Source organism: Colletotrichum phormii (genome assembly GCF_030913505.1).
Source record: "Colletotrichum phormii strain CBS 102054 chromosome Unknown BDP81scaffold_22, whole genome shotgun sequence".
In the NCBI taxonomy this organism is placed as follows: Eukaryota; Fungi; Ascomycota; class Sordariomycetes; order Glomerellales; family Glomerellaceae; genus Colletotrichum; species Colletotrichum phormii.
Window position 1 is genome coordinate 147042 of NW_026851464.1, and position 20522 is coordinate 167563.

The following is a 20522-nucleotide window of genomic DNA, read 5'->3' on the forward strand; positions in this document are numbered from 1 at the left end:
AGGCCCAATCACATCACTCAGTGCATGCTTGAACTCGGGAGGGGCACGGAAACAACGGGAAGGTAGAGCGAACGTACGAGATTGAAGAGGATACGTATATATATAAAGTGCCGTAATGCCACTGTTCGTCTCAACATTTGTGCTCATCAACTACGCTATCAACTTCGACAATCAACTTGAACAGTCAGCAAGAGGACACTTTTCATCACCTTAACACCTTGCAATACACTGCCGAAAATGCTTTCCTATCTCGTCACAGGAGTCAATCGCGGTATTGGAGTAAGTCGACGTTTGAGTTTCTCTTGACTCAATCCTTGAAGAGGCGAACCTGACCAAATCATTAGTGGGGGTTCCTCAAGAAATTGTCCGAAGACGCGAATAATACCGTGATTGGCAGCGTTCGTGACAAGGCTGCTGTTGAGAAGAAAATCGCCGATGAGCTTGGAAATCGCCCCAACATTCACATTGTGGAATTTGAGCTGGCCAACCATGACAGCATCAAGGTATGTCAACTCTGATGAGCAAACGGCGGCATATACTCGTTGACTGTATGCGTAATCTAACGTAACTTCCATAGAAATCTGTCCCAGAAGTTTCCAAGATAACTGGAGGCAAACTCGACTACGTCATTGCTAACGCAGCATATGTCTCGCCTGTTTCAACCTGGCTCCCAATCGGAAAGCAGTAGGTCTTCCGGAAAAGCATAGAAAATGATGTCTGGTGGTACTTTATGAACTGACCTGTGATTTCAATCAGAGCCGAAAACCCGGAGGAGCTTGAAGAAGACCTGTTGAAGAGTTTCAAGATCAATGTCGTTGGAAACGTTCACCTCTTTAGCCTCTTCTTGCCTTTGATCCTTAAGGGAGATGTCAAGAAAGTCATTGCCATCAGCTCGGGAATGGCCGATCATGAGATGGTCAACCAGTACCGCCTCGAAGTCAGCGCCCCATACTCCATCAGTAAGACAGGCGTGAACATGGCCGTGAGCAAATTCCACGCACAATATGCCCAAGACGGGGTCCTTTTCATGAGCGTCTGCCCAGGAATTGTGGACACTGGACACAATCAGAAGTGTAAGTTCTTCTGACCTGCGAAGGTTCAAATTCCTCTCTGTACCAAAACTAACAGGAATTGTCTTTAGTGAGTGAGGAACATCAGGAGTACTTCCTGAAGACCGGCGCCATTTTCAACGCCTATGCGCCTGGTGTATCTTTTGCCACTCCGGAGGAATCTGTCAATGATGTTCTCAAAGTCATCTACAACTCCAGCCTTGAGAATGGCAGAGGAGGCGAGTTTATCTCTCATTTGGGCACCAAAAGATGGCTGGAGGCCGACGCAGGAAGCGTTGCACTTTGAAAGACAACTGATCTCATTACCTTGAGTGATCTATGCTCCGGGGTACTCTAGATGTTTACCTGTTCGAAGTTTCCCGCGTATATACTGCAGATTGGAAATTGGCAAGTTGAATGTAGATTGACAGTTGTCGCATGATTTGAGCCGTTGCGATAGTTAGATAATTGGTCAAATCCAAAGCTGACTACCATAAGCACTTATCACCCAAAGCCTCCAAATCATCGAGCCTGTGAACCTTTCAAAATCTGATCAAAATCCAAGAATGGTAATTTAGGCGAAGAATTTGAATAATGATTCGTAGCCTAGGTATACGTGTATTCATGGTAGGGACGATGAACTAAGATGTTGTTCGGGGCTCATGATCATCAAATTTACCTTTCCACCCATGGGTATCACTTTTTTAGGTTGAGCGATGCTCCAGGAGGGAAACGATACAGCTACAGGATGCTTGATCTACTGATTCAATCAGCTGAACTGTGACACAGATGAGCTTCGAGTCTTAGACTAGGTACAAACACCCACGCATGCTCTTTGAGGCACCTCAAGGACTGGCTCTACTTGCCCGCGATGATACCTGTATATCAATTGAGCGTATGACATTGAAGTCGCCTCCTCTTACTACCTACTGTCGACACGTACTTTGCCAGACCTAGTACCCATAATAGCACGTCCTACTGCAACTGCTACCTGTGGCACACTCGATACTTCACAATCTATGCTACCAGATGACACTGTCAGAGCCCTCCCGGATAGGAGTTAGTTAGAGGTATTAAGGGTTCCAAGCAACAAAGGAGCAGCTCAGATATATACATGTATACAGCGCAGGGAGTACATGTCGAGAGAGGAGTAGATCTCAGTAATTCATCATTTTACCACTAACTGCAGTTGGCCTCTGAGAGCTTCCACCCTGTGTCGACACCACTACTTCACAGATACTGATGTTTTATGTCTCAGTGCTAACAATCTGAGCTGGGATGCACAAGCTTTCTAAGTGGGACTCGTAACTCATCAATTGTTACCTCTGATGTCTCACGATGCTGACGGCCAGCCTTTTGAATGCACATGCTCCGTCATCAAGACTAAAGCGGTAATGTCAGGTATCTGACGCTGCTTACGGTCCTAAACAAAGTCTTACAACATCTCAACGCAGGAATTTCGATGTACGGTTAGTTGTTGGACAACATCTAGTGCTGCTACGATTTCAATGATCTGTCCAGTCTCGTTCGTGGTGACGACTGGGACATAGATGTAGAATGCGGCTTAGGACGCCATGCTAACACGAAAATGGGGGCCAGGAAATAGTATATAAACCGAAGTCCCTTCTCAGGAATTCATATATTCTCTTCCCTAATCAAACCTAACTACACTGTGCTAAAGCCCTTCTGAATCCTCATTGAATAACTACCCAGTCTTAGGCAAAACCCTCGCCCTCAGGATGAAGTTCACTACCTTTGCATTCTTCTCCTTCGCAGGACAGGCTCTTTCCACGGCTCTGTTGAAGCGTGAATGCGGTGTGCCGCCAGGCGCACATTGCGATATTGTCGGCCAGATCAAATGCGAGTTTAATGGTGGACACATGGTACGTTTTGAAGCGAAGAAAAAGCATTGTGGAGGATTCAGTTGGAAGCCTCTGCTAACATCGGCAACCTTCAAGATGCATTGCGCTGCTTGGCATAGATGGTCGTACGGCTCGAATTGCGCTGCAGCTGGTAAACCTTGCCTTTGCGAGACAGGCACATGCGCTGTTTGAGCAACCAAGTCGGTTCCAGTGACAGAGGAGACACAGGGGAAGCTGCCTGTGGTTTGACATGAGAAACATATGCTTTGAGCAAACCACTGTTTTTGTGACTCTCAATTTGGGATTTTTGGGTCAAAGATGAAGAGACATACTGCTTCTTGTTCACTCGCTACGTATTACCATTGAGTAACTATCATTAGCTGAAACCTTTGAGTATCCGTCATCAATAATGAAGCCACCGCTCAACTTGAGGTATCTTCAGTCATTTCACGACTCGCATATAATGTCAATTTTTTTTGATTCATTATGTCGGGAATGCGATGCGCAATTCCCAGACTAGAAGCTGCATGGAAGAGGTCTCTTCTCTAGACGCTTTTCTCTCCCCCGACGTCCCGTAGTCATGCAAACACATTGTCACATGGGCAGTCCTTTCATATCTTAGTAATCAGAATTTCTTGCATAAAGTAAAAACATTCGTAAAGAAGATTTATGAGATAATCGAAAGCAAACGGTGCCGCTCTTCATTAAATCCTCCCGGCAGACAAGCATTTTCGGCTTTGAGCATTTCATCATCTTTGATAGCTGAGTTACAAGCACATTGGACCCTGGGTTTAACTGTGGGGGACATCGTGGTCAAGTCCCTGTCTTCCCCACAATGTTGCTTGGCTTAAGTTTTGCGGCCAGCCCGCAGTCTTAGGCAGATCACCCGCCGCTATGAGATCATTTAAGCTGGGTGACTAATAACACACGCACGAGAAGAAAAGTCTGCGCCAAAAATGATGCCGCCCTTTTGGTGAGCCTTGTGACCTGTTGCACATACTAATCATGAATAAAACCTATGGCATACATTGAGGTAGTTATGAAAGGAATTTAAGGACTTCTTCCCGACCTGTCAAGCTAACCTCTTTGACCAGCTCCAACTCCAAGAACGCATGAAATGTCTGGCCTTCCGAACCCCGTCAGCAGATGCAACACGCCATATCACAATTAAAATCAAGCAGGAGTCACAAAATTCAACTATCGTACTGATAGTTGATTGTGACGTGACTCCAGCCAAAGTCGTACCGCTGAACAGGCCGCTGGCGAGAACAAGGCGGATCTTGGCGTTCCCGTGCGGGCTAAAAGTGGATTGAAAGACGTAACAAGAACTGCTGAATTTTCGCCCGCCGTCCCATTCCCAAGGCGGAGGTTCCAGATCCAGTAATGCCTTTTCTTTTCAATCGTGTCAGAAATTCTTGAGCCGAATGTCGTTCACACCTTGGTAGGGTCAGGTGGCGCGGAATGAGGCCGCGTGAGTCAGTTCAAGGTTGCCGAATGTGAGAGGAACGGAAATGTCGTCTTCTTCAAAACATCCTTCCTCAAACATATGCCGACGAGAACCGTTCCCGAACAACACAGAATCCGGGGCCCCTCAAAGTTAACCGCTGCAGGAACAAGTCATTTCTCCACCGATCCGAGCTGCGTGTTCATGTTGGCCTGTTGATTTCGACTGCTTTTATTCGAACGCTCCACCGAGCCTGACGGGTTCCACCTTCTCCGCGGTTCAGCAAGCCGAATTGTGAGGAAATCTCGATCGAATCCAGGCCTGCCCACCACTCAGATCCTACCAACCGAATCTTACCCCGGATTGCGCAATACGGAAATCATGGGGAATGAGGCCGAAGCGATGAGGGCGCCTGCCGACCCCGAGCGTCAGGATTTGCCAAACCACCCCGTGGGATCAAAAGGTCATGAACAAGATCCTATTGCGCCACCCGCGTTTTCCAACGACTCAGGCGGCATCATCGAGAAGGAAGAGGGAGAATTGATCAACTTCAAGACATTACACTGGCTGTGAGCTTCCACCGCACGAGTTATCCGAGGATTTTCTGACTCTGGTACAGGCAAGGAGGCATCGTTCTCGTGGCAGAGACGGTATCACTCGGAATCCTATCGCTCCCATCAGTCCTTGCGACCGTCGGGCTAGTCCCCGGAGTCATTCTTATCTGCGTCATCAGCGCTCTGGCGACCTACTCTGGGCTTCTACTAGCCGACTTCCGAAAACAGTACCCCTTCGTCCAGCACTTCGGCGATGCGGTCGAGCTGGTTGGTAGGCCCATTGGTATGGGTGGCATCTTCCGAGAGGTCTTTGGATGGGCCCAGACTATTCTGCAAGTTTTCCTCATGGGAGGTCATATTCTACTGTGGACGATTTGCATGAACACCCTCACGAACAGCACAACATGTACCGTTGTCTGGGCTGCTGTTGGAATGTTGGTTTTCTGGGTCTTCAACGTCCCTAGGACCTTGAAGTGGACGAGCTGGATGTCAGCAACTTGTAAGTCACCAGATGATTCTTGTTTCATCTCGATGATTGCTGACTTTCCCAAGCATGCGTGTCCATCGTAATTGCTGTTCTGATCACTGTTATTGACGTTGCCATCGAGAAGCCAATTGGAAGCGGCTCAATTGACGTCTTCAAGTCTCTCGGCTTTTCTCCCGCTTTTCTGGCTGTCACCAACATTGCAGGCGCTTTCTGTAAGTAATTCCTGTCTTCACCAAACTGCAAACTGCCTTCGACTTACACAATTTCCTTCCAGCAAGCCACTCGATCTTCTTCAGTGTCATCGCCGAATTCAAGAACCCCGACGACTGGCCAAAAGCACTTGCTTTCCTTCAGATCACGGATACAACTCTCTACATCATTGCTGCCGTCATCATCTACGTTTACGTAGGCCCCGATGTGCCTTCGCCAGCTTTGTCTGCGGCTGGTAGTGCAACTATTAGGAAAGCAATTTGGGGTGTCGCAATTCCCACCATTGCCATTGCCGCCGTTATTTACGCCCACGTCGCATCTCAGTACGTTTTCACACGTATCTTTGGTAATACCAAGCATGTTGTGAGAAGGACAAGAGTATCGACTATTTCTTGGCTTCTCATTACTTTGGGTATCTGGGGAATTGGCATGGTGATTTCCGAATCCATCCCCGTCTTCAACAACCTGCTGGGACTCGTCTCTGCTGCGTTTGCCAGTTGGTTTTCGTTCGGACTTCCAGGCATTTTCTGGCTTTGGATGCACAAAGGCCACTGGTTCTCAAGCTGGCAGCAGAAGTGTCGGTTCGCGGGATCCTCGCTGCTTTTGCTGGTAGGAATTCTGCTTTGTGTACTTGGATTGTGGGTCTCTATTGAGTCCATCGCGAATGGTGGATCTTCTGCGAAACCTTGGACATGCGCCAGTAACGCCGCAGAGTAATGCGTCTTCTTAGCAAGGAACATTGACATATGTAGTCAGGTCCTGTGAACTACCATTATGCGAAATCTCGATCGATCTTATGAAAAAATATACATATTAACTTAACCTGAGTTCATGGCAATGTAATTTTGATTCGACGCCATGATCAACACGAGGGCAATACTGACGGAAGATAATACTGGGCTCCCTCAGAGGTCTTGCCCAGAGCCGTGCGGTCATCTTGCTATCATGAGCGACGGGATGATACGGCAGTGAACAATTTTACTTCAACAGAAAGTCGCTGGAAGTCGCTGGGGCGGGAACAGGCGGGGAATAAGCGTCGTCGCTCTCGGACCAGTTTGCCTGGCGTGCCTGGGCAAGACACAGTGCTCATACAGTCAAACCCCTTGCAACGAATCATCCCGATTAATTCTGCACGAGAGAAGAGTCCTTGTGGATTAAGTCGTTTGAAAATTCTTGTTGGTATCTATGTGACTGACTACACATTATTTGCAAGAACAAGCCCCTCCTGTTAAAATAAATCATGACTTCATCGAGGTGCGCGCGTGTATGGACAGCCCCGTATAAACAAGAAATTCGGTCACATATGTGCAGAGTTCCACCCCCAGCGGCCCCCTAGCGGCTATTTTTGTGGTTCCATCAAGACTGCACGAGGCAGATTTACAGGACAAGAGCGAAGATGGCGGCAGCCAAGCCGGCACCGGAGAAGGTCATCAGAGCAGCGCCGGCAGTGACGACGGTGGTGGCGGTAGGAGAAGCACCGCGGGTGCCGTTGGTGTGAGCAGTAACGGAGGCGGTGGCAGTAGCAGCGGGGACGGCCTTGGTAGCGGATCCGACACCCTTGTTGTCATTGCCGGCGCCGGAGGAGGAGCCCTTGCCGCCAGTAGCGCAAGTGCTGAGCTTGTCCTGCATCTCCTGGAAAATACCGTCGAAGTGAGTAATCTCATCGCCGCCCTTGCCGCCGGCAGGGAACTTGGTGGAGATGGAGGTCATCAGAGTGTGGACGTTTCCGCCTGGAAATCGTTAGCGTCGTGATCCTGAACAATATGTGCCATAGAGTTGACTTACCAATCTGAGCAACCCAGGAGAGAGTGCTGTCGCAGATACCGGCCTGAGCGAACGAAGGAACCTTCTCGCTGAGGTCAATGAGGAGCTTGTCGCCGGCGGCGTTGAGCTGATCGGAGAGGGGCTGGAAGGCAATGGCCTCGTCCATGGTCAGAGGCAACATGGCAACCGCGTTGTAGGTGGCGGTGCGGATGGTGGTGAGCATGGTGGTAGGTGCATCCTCAAGATCCTTGCCGTCACCGCCAGCGTAGGCGCAGATGGAGCCATCGAGGCTCTGGATGCCGTTCAGGACGGTGGTCATGATGGTGTTGACCTGGCTGAGCTCACGCTCGCAGAGCTCAGGAGTAGGTGTCGCAAGGACGCCAGCGGCGAGGAAGACGATAGGAGTGGTGAACTTCATTTTGATGGTAGTTGTTGGGAAAGAGGATTCAATGAGTGACTGGTAGCGAGTGATGTTGGAGAGGACGGAGAAAGCTGGCTTTTGAAGGCGGGTGGCTGTTTTGATGCTGTTGGCTGATGATCTAGAGATGGGAGATCGACAGTCCATGTGCAGTGTTTATATATCCATGCCATCTTGGCCATCTCAGAGTTGTAGATCGCTCTGACTTTCTTCTCAACCCCCTGAGTTACCCCAGATAATCTTAGGCGCGAGATACAATCTCATGTGTATGGGATAATGGCGATGGCGGCTAAGACTTTTCAAACAACGCCGGCGCCATTGCTATTTTTTCCGATTGCCTTCCTTTCCCTTCCTCTAGCCTTGTTCTCGGACAAGCATAGGATCTGACCACGATCGTCTTTTGGTGCGCGGCAAATGAGCAGCAGCGGGTGGTGAGGGCGCCACCACGCACGCTAGATCAAGCCGTTTCTTTTTATGCGGACATAGCGCGAACTTGAGGGGATTAATCAGGAACGCGCCACATCCTGTGCGCCCCCAACCGAGTCATTTTTCGAGAAATTGGAGGGGATGTATCTTTCTAAGCACTAGTCTACATGCATGTCTAGTAGTAATAAACTCTTCCGCGCAGGCTTCCACGTCGAGTTGCTCGCAGGCGAACACAGGCGTCGAGACTGGCCGCGTGCGCCTTGGCAGCTGTCTCGCCGAACGGCTCAGAAGGATTACACTGGCTGATTCAGACAGGCTTCCAGCTCGCGCAAAGACCTGATGGACTTACCCTAATCAGCATGACACTGATCAGAGTCCTTGACTTCACGTTGTTCTAGGCCTTGCCTCGGGGCTCGCTCAGACTGTTATGGTTGTCCTGGTTGCAATCATGGCAAACAACCTCAAACACACCCAGAGTAAGCGCGTCGCGGTAGTTTCCATTCGAAATTCGGCCTCTTCTGGAAATTTCATTGCGGAAGAGCTGTGCACATCTTCGTTGCTCTGCTCGTGACTCGATTAGTGCAATTGTGCACAGAACTTTAGCCCCTCCCGCAACATAACCCCCTTATTGTTTCCAAGTAAGAGGCCGTAGGGGCAGCATATGAGAGGTCGGTTGCGAAGAATAGTATCATGGCGTTGCCTTGCGGCTGAGGTTGGTTTCGGTGTTTCCCACTGTGGCTAACCACCCGCTTTTGCAACGTGCATATGGAGTTGAAAAGCTGGAGGCTTGAGAAGCTTTTGGCACGGACTAAAGTTGAGGGCTGGTAGTGTGTTGACCGTCTGAAGAAGCCAATTCAGCCTCGTGAAACCAAACTCACGGATAATTCCTTCTGGATTCTGTCAGCTTGACTCAGACAAGCAGCTCGCTCGGCAGATGTGCCTGGTCCCAACAGCCTAAGCTATGCGCTCGAGCCCATCGTAGACCATGGCAAAACATCCTCTGGACATGTAGTCTCAGAAGGAAAAACGGACTTCCACAAAGTAGAAGCCATATATCATTCTGAGTGCCACATGATCCTAATTGTTCCTTATTCCCTTTGATTAAACCAGCTTGCCACTACCTCAAACATCATGCAGGTCTCAGTATACAGCACAACTCAGACGTGCTGCCATGGATCATTAGAGATAGAGGCTGCTGCAATGTTTTCCCAGACCATTACGTCTGGTCTTTTTGAATGTGCGTTTATTTGATAGCAGCTTCCAGGTCACAGGTGTTCTCAACAACCACGCACGTTCCATTAGAACGCTCTTTTGTCTTTGGAACGATACAAGTCATCTGCACTCACCTTAGAGCAGGTTTGTGCTCGAAGTCAGAAGGTCTGATCCCAACTGGGTCACCTCATTTGCTCTGAGCAGAATATTGACAGTACCTTAATGAGGCTCAACAGTAGGTGAGGTCTGGCAGCAGATGCAGGACGATATTGTCATACCATATGCAAAGTTGAAAGTAATAGTCAGACACACGTAGTGATGCAGCACTCTGAATGTGTCTTCCTTCAAATGGCCCAGTTGACCCGTAAAAATATTGAACCTTATCGAAAGTAGTAACCCGGCTTTTCCTTCCAGTTAGACCTCGGAATCAAATTCATCATTCACTGCGAGTACCCGTATCCTTGAAGGCGTTTCAACAAGACTCGTAATTTCCACAATGAACCTGCTCACTTCATATCTCGGCCTAAGTAGCGACCTGGAGACTTTGCGTCCAGTCCGGCCGTCTTTTGGAAATTAGAAGCCCCCAGACACGTGCACCATACCAGGACTTACACGCATGCGACGGTGATAATTCCAAGCCACCCCTGCGTGATTCATGGCACATGATATTTGGGAAAGAATTACCTTACATCGTCAAAAGTCTCAACTTGAGCCAAAGTCAGCAACTTTCAACCATAATACAACTACTCAGTCACAATCATGGAATAGTAATCTTGTACATTACATCCGAGGGATGTGTGAGTTTACTGGCAAACGTTGGAGGGGCTAGCAGTGAGGTACGACCAATAGAACCCTAGCCGTCTGATGTATCAGCCAAAGCACAGCACCGCGGGGTATGCTGGCAAACAGGAATGGATTTGGTGTGGTCATGAGTGAGAAAACGGCCGAGGAAGCCAATGGTCATGTTTAAGTAATCCGTTTCGGCTAGCACTTCACTCAAAGTCATGATGCCGCTACTGCATACATGGCACGTGAGAAAAGGATGGATTTGTTATCCTTTAAAAATCCCAACTGGTTGAAATAATACCTGAAAATGCCCTTGTGTATTTACATGTTCATATCTTGAAGGTCTACTACGCCCTAGCCCCTGTAGCCCCCAACTTTTCTAAACATCTCCAAGACTCCAAACATTTCAGCGAGTAAACTCGGAGAAGTTATCAAAAACGACTTGCCAACAATGTCTCAACCAGTCTATCAAGTAATAATAGCCGCTGATGAGGACAAATCCTCAGCCTCAAAGAGACGTGCTGTCTACCTCCGGCCGTTCCTCCTTTTCTGGCTCAACTCCCTTATCTTCGAAGTCGCAATGCTCATCGTCAGTATAATTGCATTCTCAGGATGGCGCGAAATGTTCTCCAAGTTCTTGTGGACCATCGTCTTCTGCCCTCTGGGAATGGGAGGCGCTATGGGAGGCCTCATCAACGCCTTCATAGTCGATCGTATCTACGGTATGCGAGCAGTCCACTTCGTTGCCATTCTGAGCGTCTTGGTTTTGGGGGCGTGCAACAGCCTATGCTATAACTTGGATCTCGTTTTCGGATGGTTCGGTGCCCGGGACCATTTCTGGTGGTGGCACTGGCGGTATCTGGGGGGTTGGTTTGTTGGATATTTCAATGGCAAAATGATGTTCACGGACGAAGGGCAAAAGTCACTTGCTGGTTGCGGTGCTTGAGGCCGAGGTCCAATAATAGTACGTACATGCGACATATCTGTTTCACGAGGAAATGAGAAAGGTGTTGTCTTGAGGGCAGTCTCAACTCATCAACCCCATTAAACATTAGGATCATCCGAACGTAATTTTGGGTATTTTGGCAAGCTTCCGAGAATTTAAATACATCTGTCGCAAAAACGACGCCGTTTATTACGGGCAGCAATTAACGCCATATACCCTACGACAACTTCATTTTTATATCAAGACACAATGAAGTTAAATTATGCTAAGTCATACTTATGAAGAGGCTTGCAAAACATTATTGATTCAATTACCTCAGTACATGTTTAATGTATCACATCAATATTAATTCATCTCATGTAGAGAGGTTTCTGCCAAAGAATAATAGCGTCCTTTCCCTGGAAGATTGTACCTCAAGCTTCACGATGACGCTGGATAGTTCACTTCAATCACTACAACCTCTGTTCTTTTCAAGACCAGTGGCCAATTGAGAAATCACTCAAGGAAGTTTGAATTCATACGTAATCCGAATCCAAATTTGTCGTAGGGTATATATGGCGTTAATTGCTGCCCGTAATTAACGGCGTCGTTTTTGCGACAAAATTTTAATAAAAGTAACATTAATCATTAAAGTTTATCACGTCATGAACCTCGTGAAATGGGGAGAGCGATCACACCGGCAGCTAACGTACAGTCCCCGAAGAAATAGGTTATAAACATCAAATCGTCACGAGACGGTCCACACCCAGCACATGCGATCAACGCAGAACCACCACTTTTGTAATAACTCAGAGCCTGGTGATGCTGTCAGTGCAATCGGCGAGGTTATTCTTGTCGTTTCCAAACAGTGCCATTTTTTCCATGCTATTTTGCGTTAGTAAGTAAGTATGTTTAAGTGTTCAGTTATCTCATCATGGAGTGACTCACGCGTTGGTGAAGCTACTGCTCCACTTATTCTGCTGTCCGATGAAGCCCTGGAACTTCTTCCCAATGTCTCCAGAGGTAGATGTGGAGATCTTGGAGTCCGAGGGGAACACGAAAACGCCCGGTGCAGCGGTGCCCTTCGTCGCAAAGTCGTATGTCTCCTTGTAGTAGCTAACGTCCCACTTACCAGGCCTGATTATGCAAAGTTAGCAAGGCCAATATGTCGTTTGATTTCATGGAATGGGTAGATAACTTACGTTGAGTCCTGGGATGCGTTGGCCTTGGTCGTATCGACAAAGTTCTGCGTTGAGGTGCTGTGAGCCCCCAGGAGCGCGGCAAGAGCTTCGGCGTCAAGACCTTTTTTCTGGAAAAGTGTCACGAGGACATCGGCGGAGGCAAAAACGTCAGGCAAGCCACCATCCTTGGCGGAAGTGATGCTGTCCGCACGGCCGATGAAGGTCTTGACCTTGGGTCCACCAGGGCAGAGGAAGATTGCAGCGTCTGAGAGGTGAGCAGTCAGCAACAAACATACCCACGTGGTTTCTCATTGTGAGACTTACTCCCAGCAAAGACAATCATGTCCGCAACGGTAGTGTTGTACTTGGTAGCAAGGTTCTGGAGAACACCAGCAACCTTCTGCAGCCCCCTGTTCTCGTTCCTGTTGAGTTCGACATCGGGGTTAACGCCGACAATCAACGAGCCGTCGCAGCCGCCGTTGAGTCCTTGGGAGGTGTCCCAGGATCCGCAGTCGTGGAAGATGGCGCGGATGGATGCGCGCGCGAGATCGTTACACTGAGGGCCATTCATGAAGAGCGAGTTGAGCTCAGTGTTGACTTGCTTCCAGACCGCCGGGCACTTGGCTCCACCGCGAGCGTCAAGATCCTTGGCGACAACGGCAGCAGAGGAGGCATCTTCAGCGTGGGGAAGTACTGCGGCGTTGGTGAATACCAAGAGGCCAGCGAGAAGGAGGCTTAAAGCGTGCATTTTGAAAGAGGATGGGGTAAAGGTGCGGCCGACGGGAAGGAAGACGTGCAGTGTCTTGGCGGTGGTTGCTGTGGAAGGTGTCTAAGAGAAGATGCCAAGAAGTAAGGATTCTCGATATGAATGCACCGCCTTTATAGATATCAAAAGCAACCTGAAATCCTGTCTCTGTTCAGACGTGCTCGCCTTCTCACATGGAGTTCCAACTCGATCTAGACGCTTCAAAAAGTCCGGTGGCAATGTCAAGCCATCATGTCGGCGCCGGTGGTATGGTTACCCCATGGGCAAGCCGAAGGCACTTAGACTGTCATCACCGCTGACATGCTGTTGGTTCACGGGGTCGTATACGACAAATAGTGGTAGCAATTATCACTCGTCTGTTGGTGATCCTATTGCTTGTTCTTCTTGTTGTTGTTCTATCTTACATTGTAGGCAGGAGTCGGTCGAAGTAGGTAGTGACGGCCTGTGTGGTTGCCCCACCTTTATCCGGCCGTGATGACTAAGCCAGTTGTCCCACTTCGCCCAGGGCAGGTGCCAGCCAGCCCATGGTACCTGCCTATTACTCCTTATCAGCCTTTGCTGTTCCAACACATGCCTATTAGCTAGGCTTCATCGTATTACTACAAAGCGTTGTAGACAGGGTGTTGCCGACAACCTGGAAAGCTTACGGAATCCGAGGTGTCTAGCGTCCAACGGGATGCGAAACGGACATTGTATTCTCGGAGACGGTTGAGCAGGTCCGGCGGAGCTAAGATCGTTAGCGCGCCACACATTGACGCCAAAGTTGCCCTCGAACCAATAGGAGAGACAGTATTTGCAACAAGAAAGTAGTCTGAAGGTAAAGAGAGCCGCATGAACATCGACAAAGAAGCACAAAGGGGGGAAGGACAAGATCATGAAACACGGAAACACAGCGCACCCAGTGCCATTGGTTCCAAGGGCCTCTCACACTCTGTCTATTCTGTTCAGAGTGGACTGCAAAGACAATGTCCGACCGTCGTATATGCCAGTTGAAGAATCCACGTGCAACAAATACCTGCACGGAAGCAACAAGACTCAGCCGCAGCTGACCAGCCCACCGGGTCCATCGCAAGCCTTGAGGCTTACGAATCAAGATTTAACGGCTCCGTGTAGTGTTGGTGTCAATCAATCAATAAAGGTCAGTTGGCGATTATGTCAAAAGCCTTCGTCCAAAGCCTATCCTTCCTAGTCTGCCCTTCAGACCAGCCCTGTGGTGTCAACCACTGATTTTCATGTGAGGAACTAAGCGATGTGAGAAGGCCTGAAGTCCGCCATACTCATCATATGAAGGTATCTAAGCTGACATTCATAGTTGTAATCTGACCATTGCAGCCAGGACGTCAGGCAACACAATGCTTAGTACAACGTCTGGGCAAGCTTCGGTATGATTTGCAAGCATAATACCTACAACGACCTGCGGACAGCTTGATCTGGGAGTTCCAGAACCCTGCTCCCCAGTCATGTGCACTGACGCTTTAGGGGACCAGTGCCTCATCCCAGACTCCAGACTTTGTTAGTCTTTTCAAAGATCCGAACAGCATCCCGAGTAGTGTAGACGGGGCACGGGCTGTGCGAACCATTTCTCGGCCGATGTCTGCAGCGTCATGCAGATTTGGGACCCCGTGGTTGGCCAGCTGCGTCCGAAGCCGTGGCCTAGACCTCAGTTATGTTCTAGTACTTTATGCAACGCACGAATAAAATCCGAACTCGAGCTTCATTCTACGCATAGCCCAAGCGTGCCATCTTGGGCCACCCAAGGTAAAACCACCAGCCTCTCCAATTACTGCCAGGTAAGTCGCTTCCAAAACCACATGCGGATGATGTATCGGGCTTAGATGAGGTCAATTACAACTGCATCCCTTCTTACAATGGGTCCCCATCCTGCAGTATTGTTCTTGATCTTATCGATCAGCGTTGCGAAGAATAGTTCGTAACTTCGTCTTACATCAATGAAGGACTCTTTCTTGCGCACAGCACTACATTCTACTCGCCTTCTTCAACACAATGCATTTCGATAGACAAGCGGATTGCCCAAGTATCTCACAGTTCATGTTCCCACTTACCTGAATATCGTAATTAAATCTGTTGGTCTGAAAAAAAGAAATAGAAAAAGGGGGGAAAGCACACACTCCATTGATCGAAATATCCGGAGGAAGAAAACTTTCTGCGAGACCCTACTTGAAAGGTAGAGCCGAGCTGGCGCCCCTAATTGCAAGCTCTTCTTTAGTCTTAAACAGCTTCACCGATACAAGATTCCAATCAGAGCATCCCGTGAGCCATCCTCGTCTTCCACCGCGGCACATATAGTCGCCTCCGGAAAGCAGCGAGTCCTTCACCTTTTGGGAACGTAATTCATTAGCCTCTTCATTTCTCCCCTGACGTTCGTACACTTAAGAAATGCGTTACCCTATCCTTACAGTCTCCCCAGCGTTACCGCGATACTAGTTTATTAAGCTACGCAATCACCAGTGCTTTCTCCAAGTGCTATCCCATCGAGTGCTGACTGACGCCATTTTTGCCAAGGGCGGGGTAGAGCCAATTAGGGGTTGGAAATCTATAGAGTTAACCAATAGGGTTACAGTACCTCTATTGCCTACATATTCTGCGTATGCCAGAGGTACTAACAATTCCCCTGGGTACATAAAGGTACGTTACAGTCTAAGCAGCCCTTCCTCGTATATTTACGCCGCGTGAGGGTATTCCCAGATATCTCGCCTAGAGTCTGGCGGTTTCTTATTGCCCTCAGATTACTACAATAAGAGCAAGGCGAATTAACCTTCCGTGACCCTTTTGTATGCTGTTCCCATGGAATAGAGGTATTCCTCTTGTCTGTACGTCTAGGTCGTGATAGTCTACGCCCGCCTGCTAATGGTCCAAACCGTTGAATAAGCTGGGCTGCTAGTAACTGCCGCCATTGATAGTTGGATTCCACCTTCTGCCACCTAGGGCTACCCCAGAGCTGTAATAAGAAGCTATTCACAACTACTACTTCCAGCAGGAAATTCCAGGCTAGGGACTGCCAGCCCCCTCGCCGAATAGGGTGACCGTATTGATAATAAGACCTCATCTGGTCACTCACATCAACCCCATTCATCTTGTGGTTGTATTCATCGATTGCCCTAGGGACTGGAAGGTCCTTGCGGATGTCTGGGCCAAACACTTGCCGGCAGCCCCCGGACCTCTTGGGCCCGGGCTGGTACTTCAAAGGGCCGGAAGGAGCCCGGAGTGCCATGCTCGGTAGTCGGAGGTTCACAGGGCCGGACTGTGGCTTCGTCACAGCCGTCTGGCTTACAAGCTGTATTACAAGCAGCAGCTAGGTCTTCTGGGTAGACCTCAACTACTATAGTGCTGAGTACAGAAGTAACAGAAGTTTTAGAAGCAATAGAGGTATTGGAAGCAATAGAGGTATCAGAATCACTAGAAGACATTGCTGCATCAATTGAAATGCTAGTAATAGTATTGATAACAGGTAAAAGAGCATAGTGGTAAATGTTGTATCGTCAATGTACCCCTTTAAATGCGGGGTAATAAAGTGTAAATAGTGGGGTTTTTGGGGCTTGGCAAAAATGGCGTCAGTCAGCACTCGATGGGATAGCACCTTTCCTTGCTCGATTCTATTTGGGTCAATATGTCACGAGTTATGGCACACAGCAATGGGCATACGGAGTGTGGTAAAGTGGCTTAACCTATCAAAGTGGAAATAGACAAAAGAGAAAGGTCTATATACAGGATGTATGTGATATACACGTGATACAGCACGTGACGGGCGCTTCGTGAGATGCGGTTACTATCCCTGTTACGTGACACAATACCTAGACTATACTCCCAGAGCACAGGAACCAGCCAGGCTAGATTCTGGGCCTTCAATAGGCTCTCTTCCTCCTGGACTCGGAGACAAAGAGAGAGCTGGACAACCCCCGGCAGGGTTTATGTTTGGTGGTGCCCTGGGCACACGGGAGTACCAGGAAATGAAGAAGCGGATGCTCTAGCCAAGAAAGCCTGCAAACTAATCCCAAAATCACAACCACAGCCCTCATTAGCGCACCTAGAAAGGCAAGCTAAAGCAGCTGCCTTCCAAGCCTTTGCCAGAAAATGGCTGTCCCAATGCCCTCGGCAATATGCCGACCTCGAGATAATTCTTCATCCCAAGCCGCCCGAACTCCGCCTCCCTCGGCACTTACTAGGAAGGCTATCCCATCGAGTGCTGCAAGGCGACAGTACATTGAGATGCGGGGGAGCAGCCAATCGGGCCACTTCGGGCCCCTTTTTCCAACCAACCAACGTAATTGATAATAGATACTTCCAATTACTAGAGATTCTGCGTATGAAATCGGTACCAGCAATCTTCTGAGTTACAGAGAGCTACATCGCACTCGAGGCAGCCCATCCTCGTGTACTTCCGCCGCTGCGGCACCTCGAAGGGCACGAACTGCCCAGGGATACCGGGCTCAACCTCCGGAGGCTCGCGGGGCCGAACAGTGGCATTATCACATTGCTCCGGCGTACAGTCGGCAGTGCAGGCGGCGGCGAGGTCCTCGGGCAGCAGGGCAAAGATACACGACTTCGCCGAGCCCGTGGAACGGCCAGATCCGTCAGAATCGTCAGAATCCATTAATTGAGTATTGGTAATGATGGATTTGGTAGATGTACCGGAGTGGAAATCATAGGGGCAACTCAAGCAGTGGATGTACCAGATGCGGTGCGGGGTAAAAGGGGGCCCGTTATGTGGAGCCAATGTACTGTCGCCTTGCAGCACTCGATGGGGTATACGCAGCAAGATCCCATCATGGAGACTTTGTAGCATACCACGAGAGATTCGCTCATCAAGATGCGTTGCTCAACTGCAGCTATGGGAAACCCAAGACACCAGTCCATTTCTACTTCTGCAAGCGTGGACGCAAGGCTACACCGCGCTACCTCCGCCAACGTATAGCCAAAGTAAGCATTGATTTCTTGTTAGGCTCTGCTAAGGGAGCCTCTCTTCTATACAAATGGATAGAGGAGACCAATTTCGGAAAAGAAATTTGCCCGAGTCATTAAACAGGAACGTTAGGTGAAGACGGTAGCCTGTAACATAGTTTAGATTAGTATAGACCATATCGGCATAGCGCCCGGCACGTCCTTTTGTTACCAGACGTTAAATACATCATCATCATCATCATCATTTGGGTCAATACAAGCCACTTTTACCACACTTCATATGCCCATTGCTGCGTGCCATAACTTGTGACACATTGATGGCGCTGCCCAATATTGCCGTACGATACCGCTTACCACGAGCCGGTTGCCCGTCTCGTACGGCATAGACCCGGCCCTCTTACCTACCTTAGAGGAAATAGGCCACTTTTTACTATGCATGTCTTCTACTTATTACCTCGCTTGGTGATAAGCTAGTTATAAACCTTTTAGCTGCCTATAGCTTGATTTGTTGATTGCTCTCACTCCATATTTGATCATGGGAACATTAGCGCAATCAAGGACGTGGTGAGACGCATGAAATTAGGGGAGATTCACCACGAAGTCATCGGATCAGATCACTTAGGCAAACTTCTACCTGTCACAGCGCACCAAATAAAAGAGGACGGCTCGAAGCTAGGTTGTAGAACTAGACTATTTTGTACCATCGCTGCGCAGGAGACCAAACAACCAACTCTGGTCATAGTCAATCGTATCGAGACATCCGAAGCTATTCAATTATCATCGAGGTTTTTGGGGGCTTCAATTTCTATTGAATCGTTGTGTCTCCAGCCAGCCAAATACTCAGTCAAATATGCGCGTAGAACTCATACACCTGCTTCCGAGGCCACTTCACAGCCTCAAGCAACACAGGATGCCCCGCCAACTGCGCTTCAACCATGGCAAACAACCTCTTAGACCACCCCCGGAGGAACCAAAACGTCGGCTCCAGCACACACAAAAACACGGAAAAGTACGCCAGCAGGACCAGGCTATACGGGTTCAGGGCGTGTATATCGGCCATGATATTCTCCGAGATGACGTACGGCCAGAAGAGAATCATGCCGACTTCGAGGTTGACGCCGGCGTGCGCCATGAGGTAGACTGATTTTTCGAGCTCCCTTACGGCTGTCACGTACTCTTCGCGCGCGCTGTCGTGGAGGTTTTCTGTGTAAAAGTCTGAGAGGCCTTGGATTGCTTCGAAAACGTCGGGCGGGAGTGGGGAGTTGTGAAGTGGCGGGTGCCTGCTTCGTCTGTCAGCATTGAGGACGGGAATGCCTAGATTGCCTTCAGACTCCAGATTGTCTAGGTACGCACTTATATGCAGGGTCACTCGGGTCAACTGTCCATATGCCTGTTGCCAAAGGCGCAAACTCTGTCCTCACAATCTTTGTCTGATACGGTTCTAGAATCGTACGAATGCCGCGTACAAAGATAAAGACACCCATGATATCAGGCTCGGAGTCAAGGTCCTGCTCCATTCGCACGGGCAACAAAGCAACATAGAAGACGACTAGCGACGCGAAGCAGAAGAACGGCTTCCAATTGGTATCGTCAACGGTATGGAGCTGCGTCCTGAAGCCGTTGATGCCCGCAGTCTGATGGGATGTCGCAAGCTCGAGGTACTTGTCTCGTGATGAAGGTATCAAGTACGCCTTGTGCAGAGCCGCGAGTGTGAGAACGCCATGCATGACGAAGGGACATTCGTAGCCGATCTCGGGCATGGTGACGCGCCAGACGTGCTGCATATCCGGGCGGATGGAGAGGGTGTTTGCGGTGACGAGTGTGTAATGGTGCATTAGCTCCAGGCCGTGGCCCCAGTGACCGATGGACGGTGCAGGAGACTGGAGTCTGTCATGGTCGAGGGCGGCGTCTAGGAAGTTGAATGGTGCTTCTGGGCTGAGGCCGTTGACGGATGGTGTTGTTGTTGATCTTTGGGGTGTGATGTTTGCTGGTGAGGTATGCGATGTTGAGAGACTGCATGGGATGCCGTGTCTTGAGCAGTTGAAGCAGGATGGGTATGCTTCGTCGCACTTGAGAAGGTCAAGTTGTCAGTCAACGAGCCACAGATGAAAGAAGATTGTTATCTGATTGCCAGCTAGATTTATTGGGTCCAAACACCTTACCGCGTGTTCGGTACGCGGCAGCCAAGCGAGGTGGAGGGGGGAGGGAGGGCTGTCGGCGTGTCACTTACCTTGACCTTCCTCCGCTTACAGTGCCTACAGCCAGTGCGGGACTTGGTATGGGAACGACGGGTTGCCATTGGACAGGAAAATTAGACAACGGGAGAGGGGTGCCGTTCCGTCTCAGATCTTCCGTTGATGCAAGAAAATATCCGCGTGTAAGGTAACAACAGATCGCGGTGATGGTGTACGAGGATGCAAGCGGATCTAGAACGTGGCGGCAGAGAGGTTTCTTCAAACTGGAACCGTTGAGGAGAGCGCAAACAGCACCACCGTCAAGTCAAGCGTGCAGAAGGAGG

General features: G+C 49.3%; 6 protein-coding genes across 6 annotated transcripts; 3 read left to right on the top strand and 3 right to left on the bottom strand.

Moving 5' to 3' along the window:
- The first annotated feature begins 172 nt into the window (after positions 1–172).
- On the top strand, positions 173–1603 carry BDP81DRAFT_409589 (short-chain dehydrogenase). The gene is made up of 5 exons (XM_060589084.1): positions 173–279; positions 345–503; positions 578–684; positions 757–1073; positions 1142–1603. The coding sequence occupies exons 1-5, from the start codon at positions 238–240 to the stop codon at positions 1354–1356; spliced, it is 840 nt and encodes a 279-aa protein (XP_060440853.1). The 5' UTR covers positions 173–237; the 3' UTR covers positions 1357–1603.
- A 2794-nt stretch (positions 1604–4397) lies between these two features.
- Positions 4398–6428, top strand: BDP81DRAFT_436614 (transmembrane amino acid transporter). The gene is made up of 4 exons (XM_060591150.1): positions 4398–4924; positions 4975–5408; positions 5462–5608; positions 5671–6428. Exons 1-4 carry the CDS (start codon positions 4737–4739, stop codon positions 6321–6323), a joined length of 1422 nt encoding a protein of 473 aa, XP_060440854.1. The 5' UTR covers positions 4398–4736; the 3' UTR covers positions 6324–6428.
- A 323-nt stretch (positions 6429–6751) lies between these two features.
- On the bottom strand, positions 6752–7933 carry BDP81DRAFT_382055 (uncharacterized protein). The gene is made up of 2 exons (XM_060586900.1): positions 7392–7933; positions 6752–7336 (listed from the first exon to the last, which is right to left on the bottom strand). The coding sequence occupies exons 1-2, from the start codon at positions 7786–7788 to the stop codon at positions 6984–6986; spliced, it is 750 nt and encodes a 249-aa protein (XP_060440855.1). The 5' UTR covers positions 7789–7933; the 3' UTR covers positions 6752–6983.
- A 2730-nt stretch (positions 7934–10663) lies between these two features.
- Positions 10664–11158, top strand: BDP81DRAFT_453209 (uncharacterized protein; the record flags this gene model as incomplete). Its single annotated transcript, XM_060592807.1, has 1 exon — positions 10664–11158. The coding sequence occupies one exon, from the start codon at positions 10664–10666 to the stop codon at positions 11156–11158; it is 495 nt and encodes a 164-aa protein (XP_060440856.1).
- Positions 11159–11823: 665 nt separating this feature from the next.
- BDP81DRAFT_474628 (versatile peroxidase VPL1) lies at positions 11824–13066 on the bottom strand (the record flags this gene model as incomplete). The annotated part of the gene is made up of 4 exons (XM_060594697.1): positions 11824–12022; positions 12086–12274; positions 12340–12583; positions 12643–13066. 4 exons carry the CDS (start codon positions 13064–13066, stop codon positions 11947–11949), a joined length of 933 nt encoding a protein of 310 aa, XP_060440857.1. The 3' UTR covers positions 11824–11946.
- A 5782-nt stretch (positions 13067–18848) lies between these two features.
- BDP81DRAFT_329188 (uncharacterized protein) lies at positions 18849–20303 on the bottom strand (the record flags this gene model as incomplete). The annotated part of the gene is made up of 3 exons (XM_060585288.1): positions 18849–19287; positions 19358–20073; positions 20235–20303. The coding sequence occupies 3 exons, from the start codon at positions 20301–20303 to the stop codon at positions 18849–18851; spliced, it is 1224 nt and encodes a 407-aa protein (XP_060440858.1).
- Positions 20304–20522: the final 219 nt, after the last annotated feature.